Source organism: Apium graveolens, chromosome 6, assembly GCF_009905375.1.
Source record: "Apium graveolens cultivar Ventura chromosome 6, ASM990537v1, whole genome shotgun sequence".
NCBI lineage: Eukaryota > Viridiplantae > Streptophyta > Magnoliopsida > Apiales > Apiaceae > Apium > Apium graveolens.
The window spans coordinates 5,501,508-5,517,483 of NC_133652.1; the positions used below are offsets into that span (position 1 = coordinate 5,501,508).

At 32.5% G+C, this 15,976-nt stretch overlaps 2 protein-coding genes across 2 annotated transcripts; one reads left to right on the plus strand and one right to left on the minus strand.

Annotated features, from left to right (window-relative positions):
• Nucleotides 1–161: 161 nt before the first annotated feature.
• On the plus strand, nt 162–2,524 carry LOC141666964 (uncharacterized). Its single transcript, XM_074473230.1, has 3 exons — nt 162–462; nt 1,027–1,102; nt 1,785–2,524. Exons 1-3 carry the CDS (start codon nt 457–459, stop codon nt 2,333–2,335), a joined length of 633 nt encoding a protein of 210 aa, XP_074329331.1. The 5' UTR covers nt 162–456; the 3' UTR covers nt 2,336–2,524.
• Nucleotides 2,525–11,689: 9,165 nt separating this feature from the next.
• Nucleotides 11,690–14,684, minus strand: LOC141663572 (1-aminocyclopropane-1-carboxylate synthase-like). Its single transcript, XM_074469353.1, has 4 exons — nt 14,429–14,684; nt 13,971–14,102; nt 13,718–13,878; nt 11,690–12,901 (listed from the first exon to the last, which is right to left on the minus strand). The coding sequence occupies exons 1-4, from the start codon at nt 14,606–14,608 to the stop codon at nt 11,911–11,913; spliced, it is 1,464 nt and encodes a 487-aa protein (XP_074325454.1). The 5' UTR covers nt 14,609–14,684; the 3' UTR covers nt 11,690–11,910.
• Nucleotides 14,685–15,976: the final 1,292 nt, after the last annotated feature.

The following is a 15,976-nucleotide window of genomic DNA, read 5'->3' on the forward strand; positions in this document are numbered from 1 at the left end:
CGAGACACGGGTGCCCGAATTACATCTCTACACGGAAGTAAATTTGCCAAAGCTGAAAATGTCCAGGTACAGAAAAATGAAGTATTCAGAACTTCATTATTACTTCACCTTTTTTACCTTTGCAAACTGCAACTAGTACTTCACCGGTCACCTTTTGATTCACTTGAATACCAAATCCACTTTCCCCTGCCACTCACATTCTCTCTCTCTCTCTCTCTCTCTCTCTCTCTCTCCTACTCTGCATTTCTTGTTTTCTTTCATAATTTTCTTGGTATTAATTTCTCTCCCTCCAAATGCACCTCTGCATTACCTCTCTCTCTATACATAGAAAATCATACTCATTTTGATCTCCTCTTTCTCTCCCCTTTTCATCATTGTTCACTCTTATCTTTTCTTTCAGTTCTTATCCTAATCACAGTTTCCAGCTAGACCAAATTCTCAGCTAGCCCTTTGGAGATGAAGGTTTGATTCTTTGATCTAAAGATGCATAATTTTATTCTGATTCTGTTTATTATTCCTTAGTTTTAATTTGATCCTTCATGTTCCTTGTTTTTGTATAATAAAGAATCATTTTTTTTTATTCTTTCTGGGTCATGATAATTTTTATGGTGTTTTTAGCAAGTTCTAAGATCACTTTTTGGATGATCAGAATTAGAATGTACAGCATCAAATCTCTACTTATGTGTGCATGTGTGTGTGTTTTTACAAACTTTTTTAGATGCACAAAAAGTTAGCTCATACCTGTTTTTTCATTTGGATGATCATTAATTATGTATATAAATCTCGTTATAAGTAACTTATAAGTGACAGCCAAATCAAATCTCTACTTGTGTGTGCATGTGTGTGTGTTTTTACAAACATTTTTAGATACTCAAAAAGCTGTTTTTTCATTTGGATGATCGTTAATTATATGTGTAAATCTCGTTATAAGTAACTTATAAGTGACTTATAAGTGACAGTCAAACATATGCCTAGTTTGTGCATTTAGGAGTTTAAAAAGCTTGTTCCTTTACTTGTTTTTACCAGAAATTTATATTGAAATTGGAGGTGGAAGATGGCAGGGACAAGAGAAAGGCTATGAAGATTGTTTCCACACTTTCAGGTACCATAAATTTGCAGCTGATCTTCATATGGAAAAAAATATATGTTGGTTATCGAATTATGCCTTAATTAATTAGCAAACTTGTAGTATATGATTCTTGAACAACCAATTTGGTAGCCTAAGTTTCGTATAATCACTTGAATACGCGATCTTTGCTGGTGTTAAGACCATTTCGGAGTTAGTTGAAAACCTTGATTGTTCTTAAAGCTATGTTCATCAGTGCCTGTGAGTTACTAGCAAGTTATATTGCAAGTACAGGGACTGTCTGATCATCAGGCTTACCAAATATGAAGTTATACTTGCAAGAATTTTGAAAGAACCTTTCGAATAGCTCCTGTTGATTCGGAAGCATATGATGTGTTGGCTTGAATAATTTAGTGTAATTGGTGCCTAATGTGCTGGCTTGTGCACGATGACATAGTACAAAGCATTACAGACACTGACATTCTGAAAAATTATTTAGAATGGAATTAATGGATCTGGTTGAATATAATATACGACATCGACGTCATCTAATTTTTCCCTTTGCATTTGTCTTCTATAATCCCAACAATTATGAACTTATGCTTGAATTTGAGGATGTGAAAGATTAAAAAATGATCTCAGAGAATGAAAGGACTAAAAGCCTCGTATAATTTAGTCTAGCGGAAGTGAGTAACTAATTTAGTATCTTATTGTGTAGGGATTGATATGATCTCCATGGACATGAAGGATAAGAAGTTAACTATAACTGGAACAGTTGATCCAGTTACTGTTGTGAGCAAGCTGCGCAAGTTTTGGAGGTCAACGGACATAATATCAGTAGGTCCAGCAAAAGAGCCCGAGAAGAAAGAGGAGCCGAAGAAAGAAGAAGCTAAGAAGGAGGAGGGCAAGAAAGAGGAACCGAAAAAGGAGGAAGGTAAGGAGGAGCCAAAGAAAGAGGAAGGGAAGGAGGAAGCAAAGAAAGAAGAAGGGAAGAAGGAAGAGCCTAAAAAACCAGAAGAGCCGAAAAAGGAGGAAGGAGAGAAAAAGACTGAGCAACCACAGGCTATGGTACCGAGAATTTTGCCATACAGACCATACTATCCTCCAGGGAACACATACTATCCTCCTGTTGTGAACACATATTATCCTGCTATGAACACATACTACCCTCCTCCCCCGGTTAACACGTATTATAACCCTCCAATTAACACAAATTACTATACTCAGCCAGTCGTGGAAGAGAGTCCAAGTACGTGTGTCATCTGTTAAATTGGTAACAAGACAGAGCTATGTTTCATTCCAATGAAAGGAACTGGATTTGTACGTGGTTCATGCAGATCCGATAAGGTACTGAAGAACTGAGAACTATCCCCTTCTGTATAGAATTTAAATGCTCAATCCTAAATTTTCTTCAGAATGAAGTTGTGCTTATACAAATAAATAAAATTTTGATGATCATGCCCTGTTTTCTGTTATACATTCCCTCTAGCCTGCCATACACGAGTCGTTTGATTATGACATGCATCGAGATTAATCATGCAATACTTTAAATACGATCATCCCGGATAAGGGAAGATAAGCTTGACCTTTAGATAGTTTGTTGTTTCTCAGTATGGAAGGACATCTTAAAGTATGAAGTTTGTTGAGAAATCGCGGTGTGCAAGAGCGATTGTTGTTACAAGGATCCTTTACTTGGATTCACAGGGCTGCGAATATTTCAAATTTGCTTACGAGTTCTTTCATTATCTGTGGATTGTTTTGTTTCACCATGCCCTTCTCTGAATTAGTTTATTCCAAATCATGATTAAAAGACAAATCTATGCATATCCTTTTGAGTTGTTTAAAGAAGAGTATTCAGTTACTAGCTAGTTTAGTCCACATGAAGATGAAGTAGCTGGCATGTGTTTAAACAATCTGTGCTGTCATCTGCATGCAATAATAGTCCTTTCTTTGATACAGATGTTTTGAATTATACATGCATTTCCTATATTCGCATTTAGGGAGATACCGATACACCGAGAGATGTTGTTAACTGGAGAGGTTGTTTTGGGGGGAGGATGTTAATTTTGATGGTTGCTGTGTGATGAATAACTATGGGGGCCTTTGGATTCATCGTGAGAATGAGAATCGGGAATGGGAATGGAGGGAGGAATGGAGTTTCCATTCTCCAATACAAAATTGCTAATCCAAACACTATTACTTGAGTTAAAGACTCTGATTCCGTTAACCCCACCCCATTGTACCTCTTTGTTGGGGTAACTATATATGTAGATTTCTCACCAACCAACAAAGGTGGTCTAAATTCAAAGGAACTATTATGCATCTACGGCTTTCTTGCATTCCCAGCTAGTACATTAATCTTCAAAATCAAGGAAATATGGGTTATAGACTTAAAAACTTGAAGTTGACTAGCTACCAAAATTTCCTCAGAAACAATACTTATACAGGTCTATGAAAACAAACAAAATTTAAAAACAAGAAACATAATACAGTAAACATTTATAAGCAATAGAACATATGTTTTAATTTATGCAGCTAGTTATCTTATGACTGCAAACATAATCGGATGTTTTTCATATTTTAAAGAAAAAAATTACTACATAATCAGTTTGTACTTTGTACTAAGGTACATGTTAGTGTACATGAATTGGTATATTCGTCACAATTTATGTTATAAAAATTACCGATTAATTATCCGATTAATCGTTCCAATATGATCAGTTGTTTCAATTTTATAATCTGATTAATCACTGTGTTTTTTTCTTAAATTAATATATTTAGTTTAATAAATTAATTATTTTTATATTTTATTAAACACATCCGATTAATGCTTCGACAAATCAGTCTGATTAATCACTGAGTATCCGATTAATCACTAAAATGTTACTCTACCGAACAATGTCGATTTCCGCTTTTTAGAATCCCGATCACAATAATCTATCGTCGACAAATACATATGCAGAATTTTTTTGTGAATAGGTGAAATATAAAACGGAAAAATTAAATTGGATAGAGCGACGGTTCATCCGGGATTCACGTCAATTTTTCGTATTAACTTTATTTGAAATATTTTTTTCCAAAAAGAGATAGTTTCACTTTCACCGTAATTTGTGAAGTTCGGAACACAATTAGCTTGTGGTGGTAATTGCATAGAGTCCACTTTATGTTGCTATTGGACATAAGTCATTTCATATTTAAATAAATTCTATAACTCAAATTTTACTAATTCCATGTTTGGTTCATGTATTATTAATAATAGAACTTTTTGCCATCACTTATTTATAGTTTGTGGCTCAATTTTTCTTAGAACTCTTTCATACGCATGGGACTCGAGTTGTGGTCTACACTAGTTTGGTCATATAATAGAATAGGGCCATGTTCCCTCGTCCAGCGTTGATAAACTTTATCTAACATACTAATTCAAGGGCCTCAAATTTTTAATTTAGAAATACATATTTAATTTTTTTATGTTATGCGGAAAGATTTTTTTTTCTTTTCGCGGATAATTTCCGCAAAAAGGAGAAAACTCTTTACGTGAAAAATATCAGCGGAACATAAAAAAATTGAATTAGGAACCTTGAAATATAGATCTAAGGATTCTGAAATATCAGCGGAACATAAAAAAATTGAATTAGGAACCTTGAAATATAGATCTAAGGATTCTGAAACAATGTGTTAAATAAGACATATACAACCCCCATTAGTTAGGAATTAAGGCCCTGTTTGGTATTATTGTTGCAGACAGGTACAACAGTTTTTTGTTGAAAAGTTGTCAGACAGGTGTTTAGTAAATTATAAAAGCTGCTGTCTGGAAAAACGATTTTGGTCTAAAAGCTGCCGTTAGCAAAAACATGTCCTTCATACTTTGAAAATAGCTGTTTTCGGCTTTTGGAGGAAGTAACTATCAGTTTCACCATCAAACATTCTCAAAAACATTATTTTTATCTATTATATCTCAAAATATGCCTAAATTAAAAAAAATATCAAACAGTCATCTAATTTTTCTGACAACATTTTTTCTGACAGTACAGTAGTTTTTAACAGCACTGCTAAACGAAGCCTCGAACCCAATAAATAATGATAGGAACACATTTCAACAAAAGATATTGTTGTTTTTAGGAAATTAATTTGTGGCACATATGCACATTGACACAATAAAGGTGAAAATTGTGGGGCTATTATATGAAAATAGTCGGCTTGATTAGACAAAAGTATGAAAATGAAATTTTGGTGCAAAAATAAAGAGAAATTGACTCAGCAGGGAGATTCTCTTTCCATGATCTCCTTGCTACTTGATCAATATATAGAGACAAACATATCTGTGTCATTAATTTTATGTCTCATACTGATACGTGATAGGATATAAATAATTCAATCCCGTCAAAAAAATCAGTTATGCTAGAATTCAGTTCCGAGTTCCGAATAATTAAGGTCCTCGCGTGACATTGGCAGCTATTGATTAATAATGGGAATAATCAAGACGATTGTTCTGAAAAATGAAAATTGGCATTGTTCGGGGAATAGTCTTTTAGTGATTAATCGGATAATCGGTGATTAATTGAAGTATTAATCGAATATGTTTAATAAAATATAAAAATAATTAATTTATTATACTAAATATATTAACGGTTTTTTGTGGTGTGTCCACGAGAACACACTAAGCACAAACTTCCATAATTTTAACTTGTTTTCATTAGCTAATATTTCTTAATAATGATGAACCATCTGCATTTATAACAAATACATCAGTCAAAACACTATAAACTTTATAAATTTTACTCCCTCTGTCCCATCCATTTATTTACAGTTACTATTTTGGGTCGTCCCATTCATTTCTTTACATTCCAAAAATAGTAAACTTTTAATAATATAAAACACTATTACACCCACTAACTTCCTTCACTCTCTCAAATCTATTATTAAATATTGATAGGTCCCACTACTTTAACCACTTTTCATTATTTTACCTACTTATATATATATATATATATATTGGTCTCCGTGCCCACTAGAAATATAAAGATCCTGGTGGGACGGAGGGAGTAGTACTTAGCATGTGCTCATGGGCACACACTAGACAAACTCATATTTTAATTTAAGAAAATAGTGTAGTGATTAATATGATTATAAAATCAAATCGGTAGAGCATATTAAAGCGATTAATCAATAAAATCGGTGATTTTTAGAAAAAGACACGTGTCATAACACTCCTAAATCCTAATACACTCTTACATAGTTCTTATCTAAATACATGTAAAGTATTCAGACAGATACCCTTCGCTTCTGGTAACGAGCGATCCCCATTCAAGAATGAAAATAATTTACGGCAGCTAAACCGCAAGATGAGTTTCGATATGACGTCGGAAGGATCAGCTCGCAGATAGAGGTTATCAATCTGAATTTCAAAAAAATTAAAATATTTTTTTTTCTATAGGTAGAATATCCAAAAACTATACGCAAATTGAGATATAAAAGTTTAAGTGCAGCACACATCATCCTTATCGATCCATCGATGATGAAAACCTAACTAAATTCTAGTGTCATAGATCAACAACTCTTCTAAATAAATTAGCGGCATAAGCTCAAAATAGTAAATTAATCGCATGAATATCGTCCACTTCAATTTTCCGATGATCGAAATTTAAAAATTATAAAATATTAATCAAGTTTTTTTTTCAAAAGATCGGCTAAGAACCACTATTTTGAGATTTCAAATTTTGGTTGAGTCACAACAATGTTAATTTTGTCGATGTAAAATGTATAGTTCGTAAATTTATCTCAATATATATATATATATATATATATATTGATAATACAATATATATTTGATAAATGACTAGAATTTCATGTTTTATATAAACTTCACGTATTAAAACGTGAAATATTCTAAAATATTTAATAACTAATTTAGTACTTATGACATTATGCGATACAATATAATATGAGAAATGCAAGAACCTAAAATTCCAAAACGGTTCTCAATATCGTTCCCAAATGTTAATATGTTAATTGCGTACTTGATAATCTTCCTCATAATGAAATGGAATCACGCGTGTATAAAATGCGTTTAGAACGAAATGAAACTACGTATGTATACATATGCGCCCACAAATCAAAATGTGACAAATTATCTTATTCGGAAAAAAAATTAGAAAAAAATTCGGAATACTTTAACACTACTTAAATAATATCTCTCGAAATAGAGAATTTAATAAACGTTATGTGTAGTATCAGTGCAAGTGTTAACAGTGGGCAAAGTATACCTGCAACATTCATGCTGTATTAGATACAAACACGAAGAAAATTTATAATATCTAAAAATTAAACCTAAAAATGATTTGAAAATTTTAATATTTGTAATAATTGACGCTGATATCATGCTCAATAAACGTCAAAATTGTACTCCCTCCGTCATTAAATACTTTTCCCATTTGTGTCGGACACGTTTGCCAATGCACGTTTTTTATTATTAATATTTTTAATTTCGTATTAGTATTAAATATAAAAATTGCACTGTATTAAATTACTCGTAAACACGAATACAACAAGATCACTCATGATTATGTTTGATCTTATAGATTAACCGTAAATTAATAGTAAATCGCTTACCATGAACGGTGACAAAAGTCAAAATGAGAAAAGTATTGTGGTACGGAGGGAGTATTAAATATGCTCTATATGGGCTTCAAGTTGAATTGGTCTGAGGCCCAATCACAAATTGGTTTTGGTAATTTTGCAAGATGATATCCAGCCCATTTTGTTACTTTCTTTTCTTTGAGCCGAAGCCCATTTGGTAATCACAAATTTGAACTTTTTTTATACCTAATCTTTTTATATATATTTATATGATTTATAGTGTTTTTTGCTATGTATTTAAGAAAACTGAAATTTGTGCTCTATATATCAAATATAAGAAAGAATAAATAAAAACAAAAACCATATATCACTTTTAAAATTACAGTTAAAATATAATTGAGCACCTTGATATATCAAGTAAAAGTAAATGATTAAATTCGGTTAAAATTATAATTTGGATAATAATAATTAAATTAAGGTATAAACGGTGCTTTGCAACTTCTTTTTTTTGCTAAATGGTGCTTTACAACTTATTTTGGGCTAGTTCACAAACATAAGATAAACATGTTGGGTTAGCATAATTAGGAGATCGTTTGGCCGCAAAATGTTGTGAATTTGGAATCAGGAATGAGGTTAAAACGGTATGAGATTGAAAGTTTATTTTTCATATTATGTGTTTAGTTCAATAATAAAATGAATTTTAAAAGATTACTAATTAATTAATTAAATAAATTATTGTATTATTTAAAAATAAAAATGTTTTTTTAAATATTAATAACATTTTTTACATAAAAAGTATGATTAATAATTAAAATATTTGGGAGATGAAGTAAAATAATAATATTGAAATTGATTTCTCAAAACAATACTCGCAAACCAAATGATCCCTAACCCTCACAAAAGGAATTTGGGCAAGCCCTGACCCTAACTAAAAGAATCTAGGGGTCGTTTGGTTCGTTGGGTGGTATCGGGTTGGAATCAGAAATCGGTTTAAGCTGGTATGGGTTTGGAACTTGATACTTGATATCACCTGTTTGGTTCAAAATAGGATAAGAATATATCTCTTTGATAAACTAATTGGAATCAACAATCAAAATACATTTAATTATTATTTTTTGTTAATTCATTATTTTATTATTAAAATCTAAAATTATACACGATCACTTGACAATCATAATTAGTAAGGCTAAAAATATATTTTTTTTGAAAAATACCTAAGGCTAAAGATATTTTTACAAATATACTATAATTTTTTTAAAAAATTGCAAAAATACTTTTTTATTTTAAAAAATGCTATTTTCCAAATTTTTTACGAAAATACTGTTTAATACAACTTGATTCAATTAGATGCAATTTTCGACGAATTTATGTCACTCCATGTAACCTCAAATGCAACAAAAAAAACTTGATTCAACTAATTGTATGTCTACTTGATTTTGGTTGATTCTATATTTTTGCCAAAAAAATAGAGGATAGTAAAATTGCAAAAAGAAATAAATAAAAAAAGCTAGTATTTTTGATCATTTTTCTTATTAAAAATATGAGTTTATAAATATTTTTACGTAGTATTTAAGAAAATTAAATATACATTCACATTTTTTATTCATCAATATTAAAACTAGAGCTAAAAAAAGAATTATATTTTAGTTAAAAAGAAAGACTAGAGAAAATAATGAAAATGATACACAGGAGTTTTATTTAGCTCATACCCACCTATTCACATGGGTTTCTAAACCCCATACCTCATGGGTTTCAGGAATGAGTTTTAAAACAAAAAAATTTTAACCAAGCACCTGGTATGGGTTTTCTCCATTCCAACCCCATACCTCATACCTAGATTTATTGAACCAAACACCCCCTTAGAGAGCCCACGTAGGGCTCACGCAATAGAATAGTCTGCAAATCATGTGAACCAAGTTAAACCGCTACTCATAAAAATTCTCCTCCCGTGAAATTCGAACATGTGATCGATAGTTATCCACTATTTAACTAACTTACTTTATCACCTTAAAGTTTAGTAAGAATATTATATATGTTAACAAAGGTTGTTTTTTTATGATTTTTCTAGCATTTAACATGAGTACATAATAGACGCAAAAATTTATAAGTTTAAGTCATTTTAATTGATTTTTTCTTTTTAATATTAACGGACCTTTCTGCATAAACAAAACTTACATCAATCAAAATAATCAAAAATTAAAAATTTCCGCACTAATTATAAGCATGTTATAAAAAAATTATTCTTTTTAAGGTACTCCCTCTGTCCCTAAAAACGTTTCCTCTTTACATTGGACACGTTTGCCAATGCACACTTTTGATCGTTAATATCTTTAAATTCCTATTAATATTAAATATAAAAATTTCATTGTATTAAAGTACTGATAAATACGAATCCAACGAGATTACTCATGACTATGTTTGATATTATAGATTAGACGTAAATAAGTAGTCAATCGCTTACCGTAAACAGTACTGAAAGTCAAAATAGGAAACGTATAACAATTTAGAATAATCATTCCTGGTCCTAGCGTCAGTAGTCACCGGTCAGACTGGCTAACTTCACCTTTGACACATGTCTAACGTGACTGTCATCAAGTTCAAATTCTATAATTCGGGTTGGATTTGAATTTGACTTCTAATAAACGAACATAATTCATTTTGTAAAAAAATGAACGAATTTAATTTCATCATCTTATAATTTGATATAATTGAGTGTTAGAGTATCTCCAATAATAATTACAATTTTTTTAGTTAAAATATGATAAAATAATAATTATATAATTTTACGTGAGGAGGAAGATAAACCTAAGGAGGAAGATAAACACTTCAGTGATATTATGTATAATTATGATAGCAAAATTATACCTAAAGAATGTAATGGTTCGATAAATATAATCTATAAAATGTGATTATTTATAATTATTGTTAACGGTGGTCGGAGTGTTTCAAATTTTACACAATCTCGAAATATTGTCATTTAGATGTCACATCGATTCCACGTAGATAATTTAGTTAAGGCCTTTTCATATTGTAGATGCTCTTTATTTATTTAAATAAATAATTAGTCAAAATTAGTCAAAATATTTATTTAAAGTACTTTTATAATTAGTCAAAATTAAGTATTGATCATTAGTAAATAAATATTTGACCTCGAATTTGACTGCTTTCGGTTAAATAAGAGTTTGGCCAATTATAAATGAAAATTGACCGTAAATATGATCGCCGATGGTCAAATTTAGCCGCAATCATATTTAGTCAGTCAAATTTATCTTTATTTTTTTTATAACGAGAAATGACAAAAAAAATCAACAATTTTGAGTGCGATGAGATAGCTGAAGTAGTTAAGGGCTTATTTTTTGTTGTACCATGTTCTGGGTTCTATTCTTGTTCATACCGAGATTTATTAGAACAGATACTCGATTGTAAGACATATAAGTCAAATTAGTTAAAAATTTTAAATAATCATTATACTCTAAATATTTATTTCTTTCTAAGTACTCCTTCAAATAATCATTATACCGAATCAGATCATGCCGAGGCTGACCTACATGTGTGTACGTGAACATATGTCGTGTACGTATATATAAGATCCTTTCAAGTCCTCTTTCACTTTACAAACTACTCGAACAGGTTTCTTCTGGTTAAATTGGAATAAAAAAAAATATTTAGTAAACTAAAGTGAACTCATAAAACCCTAATTCACAGATACTCTCTCCGTCCCAACCATTTCTATACAGATGGTTTGGGCGCGGAAGACAAGAAATTTATTAAAATAATATTAATTTTGGTAAAGTAGTGGGTTGAGAGAGAAATAAAAATTATAATTTGGTGAGAAACAATATAAAGCTGGGTAAAGTGGTGGGATCAATCAATATTTAATAAATAAAGTGGGTGTAGTGGGAGAAAATAGTTGACGTGGTTCATTTTTATATTATTAAATTTTTACTATTTTTGGTAAGTTTGAAATGTATAGAATAGAATAGGACATTCAAAAAAGGAAAGTATACATAAACCGAGTATAGTTTAGTAATTCATGCACACGTTAGTGAACAAATGAAAGGATTTCACAAGTTGCTATTGCATCTGGTCTTCACACAAAACACTTCAAACTTAATTAATTACATTCATATTGCAATTGCATATAGATATTTATATGCACAATTAGAATCCACACAGCTGGATATGATAATTAAATCCGACATCAATAAAACTAGTACTTAATGTAAGTAGTTCTTAATTACATATATAGAAATGATCGGGACAGAGGTTTAGGTCCGGGCTCGGACAAGCGGTGAGTGAGGAATAGGCGAGTGCGGAGACATTGAATTACCCTCTTCTAATAACCGAGAAGAGAAGCTCAACCGGAGAGTGCTATTTTGCCACCTTTTGTTTTTCTTCGGAAGCTCCACTTCTTTCCCTCCCTTTACGAACTTTCGGATCCTTTTAAGCGCAACTTGGACCGTTTCTTCATCCATGTTTGCAAAGCAAACCCTAAACCACCCGGGTTCGGAGCAATGGAAGGAAGATCCGGGTGAAACATTGAGCTTTACGTCGTTGATTATGACTCTCCAGAGCACCATTTCAGCTTCGAATGATGATTCTTTGAGGAGCGAACGTAAATCCATCCAGAAAAATAGACCTGCATTGCTTTTCAGACAATTTATTCCTGTTTCTTCAAGTCCTTCTGTGAAGATATGGTGCCTGGCGCCTAATCTCCTTGCACTTTCGGCTAAGAACTTGTCGATAAACGCGTGATCCGACAGCAGTTCAGAGAGAAATAGCTGTGTTTGAGAAGATACTAATCCGAAACTTGACATTTTTCTACCACAGCTCACGACTGCATCATTGTATGAGTAGACTATCCCAACCCTAAAGCCAGGGAGTCCCATGTCCTTCGACAAGCTATACACGATATGGATTAAATCGCGATTAACAAACTCCATTTCTTGAATGATCTCAGCTACACTTATGAAGTCTGGTTTGTTGAATACAGTTGCTGAGTAGATTTCGTCGCAAACCAGATGAATTTGCCTTTGGTTGATGAAGTTCACTAGGTCTTTCAAGTCTTGCTTAACCAAGTTTGTGCCTAGAGGATTTGACGGATTCGCCAGTATGAGCCCCTTGACATTGATTCCTGATTGTGTGGCGTCTTCGTAAGCCTCTTCTAGAGCTTCTTTGGTTATCTTGAAATTGTTTGAGCTGTGGCAATGTACTGGGATTAGTTTCACACCGGTCCTCCAGCTCAAGTCTCTATCGAAACTGCGAACAAACGATGACAAAAATAATTAGTAATTAATTCATCTACGATTAAATAGACTGACAAAAAAAAATATGTCGTAAAATACATGATGATTATTTCCTCGTTAAACACAAATGCAGGGGCGTAGCGAATATATAGCCGATCCCGAGCCTTTTTCAAAAACCGGGTCAAGTCCTCATTACGAGTCCGAAATAAGCTGAAACATATTATCCCGAGTGCAGCCAACTTGGGTTACGACAAGTCCACCACAGACCTCCAAAAAATCATGATTTATTGGTACACTTAGTAGTAGTACTTTGTCTTATAAACTGAACAGAAGTCTCAAATCTCATCGATGTCGGGGTGTTACACCGGTCGATGCGGGTGACCCCATTGAACTTGTAATTTTTCTAAAATATATGTATAAAATAATATCTCCCTAAATAATATAGGATAAATTTTATTTTTGATCTCATTCGAAAATAATAATTGTAACAGTGTATTTAATTTTGATCCCAGTGACCGTAATTCCTGACTACTCGCTGCACACATGTATACTTACTACAATATGGTTTGGTGTTTAGAAGTCAAACAAAAAGAATGACATGTAGAGTATAGCGTGGTTTGACCTTAAGTATTCGAAGAAATCTCTGAGTTTGATAAAATAATGAGTCGGTTTTTCTAGAAATTGACTAATGAAAATTGACGTATCTCCCTCTTGCACGCCCGAGGAGAGCTTGTGAGAATGTTTAGTCAAAAGATTAATCTATGTTCACATGTAAAATATTGCTTGGTACACAAGGTTGATTTTGTATCACTATTTACATAGTACTTACGCTGGATAATAAGGAGATGGAACCAGAAATGCGTCGCCGGGATTGGCCAGACAGAACATGATGAGCTCATTAGCTCCGGTTGCTCCACCGGCCATCACTACGCGATCCGGATCAAAGCTGACCCGATTGTCTCTTACTCTTCCCATGAACATAGCAATTGCCTGAAATGAATGTAGCAGATTTGATCAGTTGTCAATAATCTTAATCTTAATTATTTTACTAGCTGTGTAAAGGATGTTGTTAATTTTCTTACATTTCGGAATTGAGGCAGGCCATGATAATCTTGAAAAATGGCAATGTCTTTGAACTGGCTAACTCCTTCAGTGGTACAAATGGATGCAGTAGGGTTCTTCTTGATCCACTCCTCAATCAAATCAAATGATAGCTGTAAAGGTAGATTAGCTTGGTCATGATCACATAGCAACACATATTATATTCTTGTGTAAGACAAATAAAGATGATAAAAAACAAATATTACATATGCATGGCACATGCATGATACTCCGAGAATATACAAATAAACAAAACCAGCCAATCAATGTGACAAAGAGAGGGGGGGAGAGAGAGAGAGAGAGAGAGAGAGGGGGAGAGGAGGGATAGAGAGAGAAAGAAAGAGAGAGAGAGAGAGGAGGGGGAGAGAGAGAGGGAGGGAGGGAGAGAGAGAGAGAGATGGAGAGAGAGAGAGAGAGAGAGAGAGAGAGAATCACAAACCTGATTTTCAGCAAGCCCCATTTGGATAACTCCATCAGGGTTATCAACAGAATGGTAAGGATTACTATCATAAGCCTTCCATCCATCAAAATAAGGAGAATTTTCACCATGTTGATCACTGATTGCAATCCTAGACAACAGACAGCTGTTCCTTGCATGATCACTCAATGAACTCATCATCTTTATCTGTGAAGATATCTCAAAAACTTTTTATATAGATATATACAGTGAGACTTAGTATGTGTTGTATGAAAGCAAGCTTGTATGAAATGAAGATCAAGAATGTTACTGAGGTATTTATAGCCAAGAAGTTTGGACAAACAGCATCTTACAACAAATAGACAACATCGAAAAGTCTATTCAACTTCAGAAAAAATACTTTTGAATGAAACAAGTATACTATATTAAATTGTGTACGTGTGCTTTTGCCAGGGACCATTCATGACTCATCAAATTATTCGTAACTGCTTGCGTGTGAGAATTGTTCATTCATAAAGCTGATACAAATTTTGAAAACAATATGGTTTTGGGGAAACAAGTAGAATGAGAATATTTACCTGAGTTCCTCTTTTTAGAGTGCTCTGATATGATCTTTCATTTATGAACTGCATATGGGCTGCTTCAACATTTTTGTCTTGCAGAAATTTTTGTTAAGAGAGATCAAGAAATCAAAATTAGTCCTAAAGATTATCGATAAGGGAAGTAAGTAACGAAGTTTCCTGGAGTTTGAATAAAAGAATATGTTTACAATATTTGTGCGCATCTAGGTGTATGTTGGTATATAAGACCACGTTAATTTAAATTCTAATACGTTTGAATAATATTCTTTTTTGTTATTCTCCAAGATTGTGTGTATGATTCTCGATCATCTAAAATTTTTAAGAACGGAGATTCATTGTAGAGACGTGTATGACAGCCAGTCGTAATTTAAAATTTTAAAATGTTTGAATAATATTCTTTTTTGTTATTGTCCAAGATCATGCGTATAATTGTTGTCCATGTGAAAATTTTATTAGAACAGATATTCAGAACGGATATTCACTCTAGAGTATGTGTATGACAGACAGTCGTACTAAAATTCTAAGGTGAGAGAAATACATGTACATGTACATGTACATGATTTTATATTCTTTAAGACACTCGAGATACGTGTACGTCACACTAAATTTTAAGATAATAGAGAAGGAAATGAACATGATTTAAATAAATGAAGTAACAGACTCAAACCCGAATCTTTCCCTAAACAGAGTTTCCAGAGAATGTTAAATAACCAATCGTATTAAAAATCTTAATGCGTTACAGGAAGATCCGAACATGATCGTATCTCTTTAATACGTGGATGGTAATGGTTGTCAGATGTAGTCATCGTACTCCTCCGTACAAATTAACAAAGACCAAAAGAAGTAGAGGTGATGAAAAAACAAAAAAATACGTATGTATACGTACTTATCACCACGTGTATTCTTCAAATTGTTCTTCGTATTTGACTCCTCAAGTCGTTCTAGTTCCAAAATCATGAGTCAAATTCATCATGTCCACTATTTACAC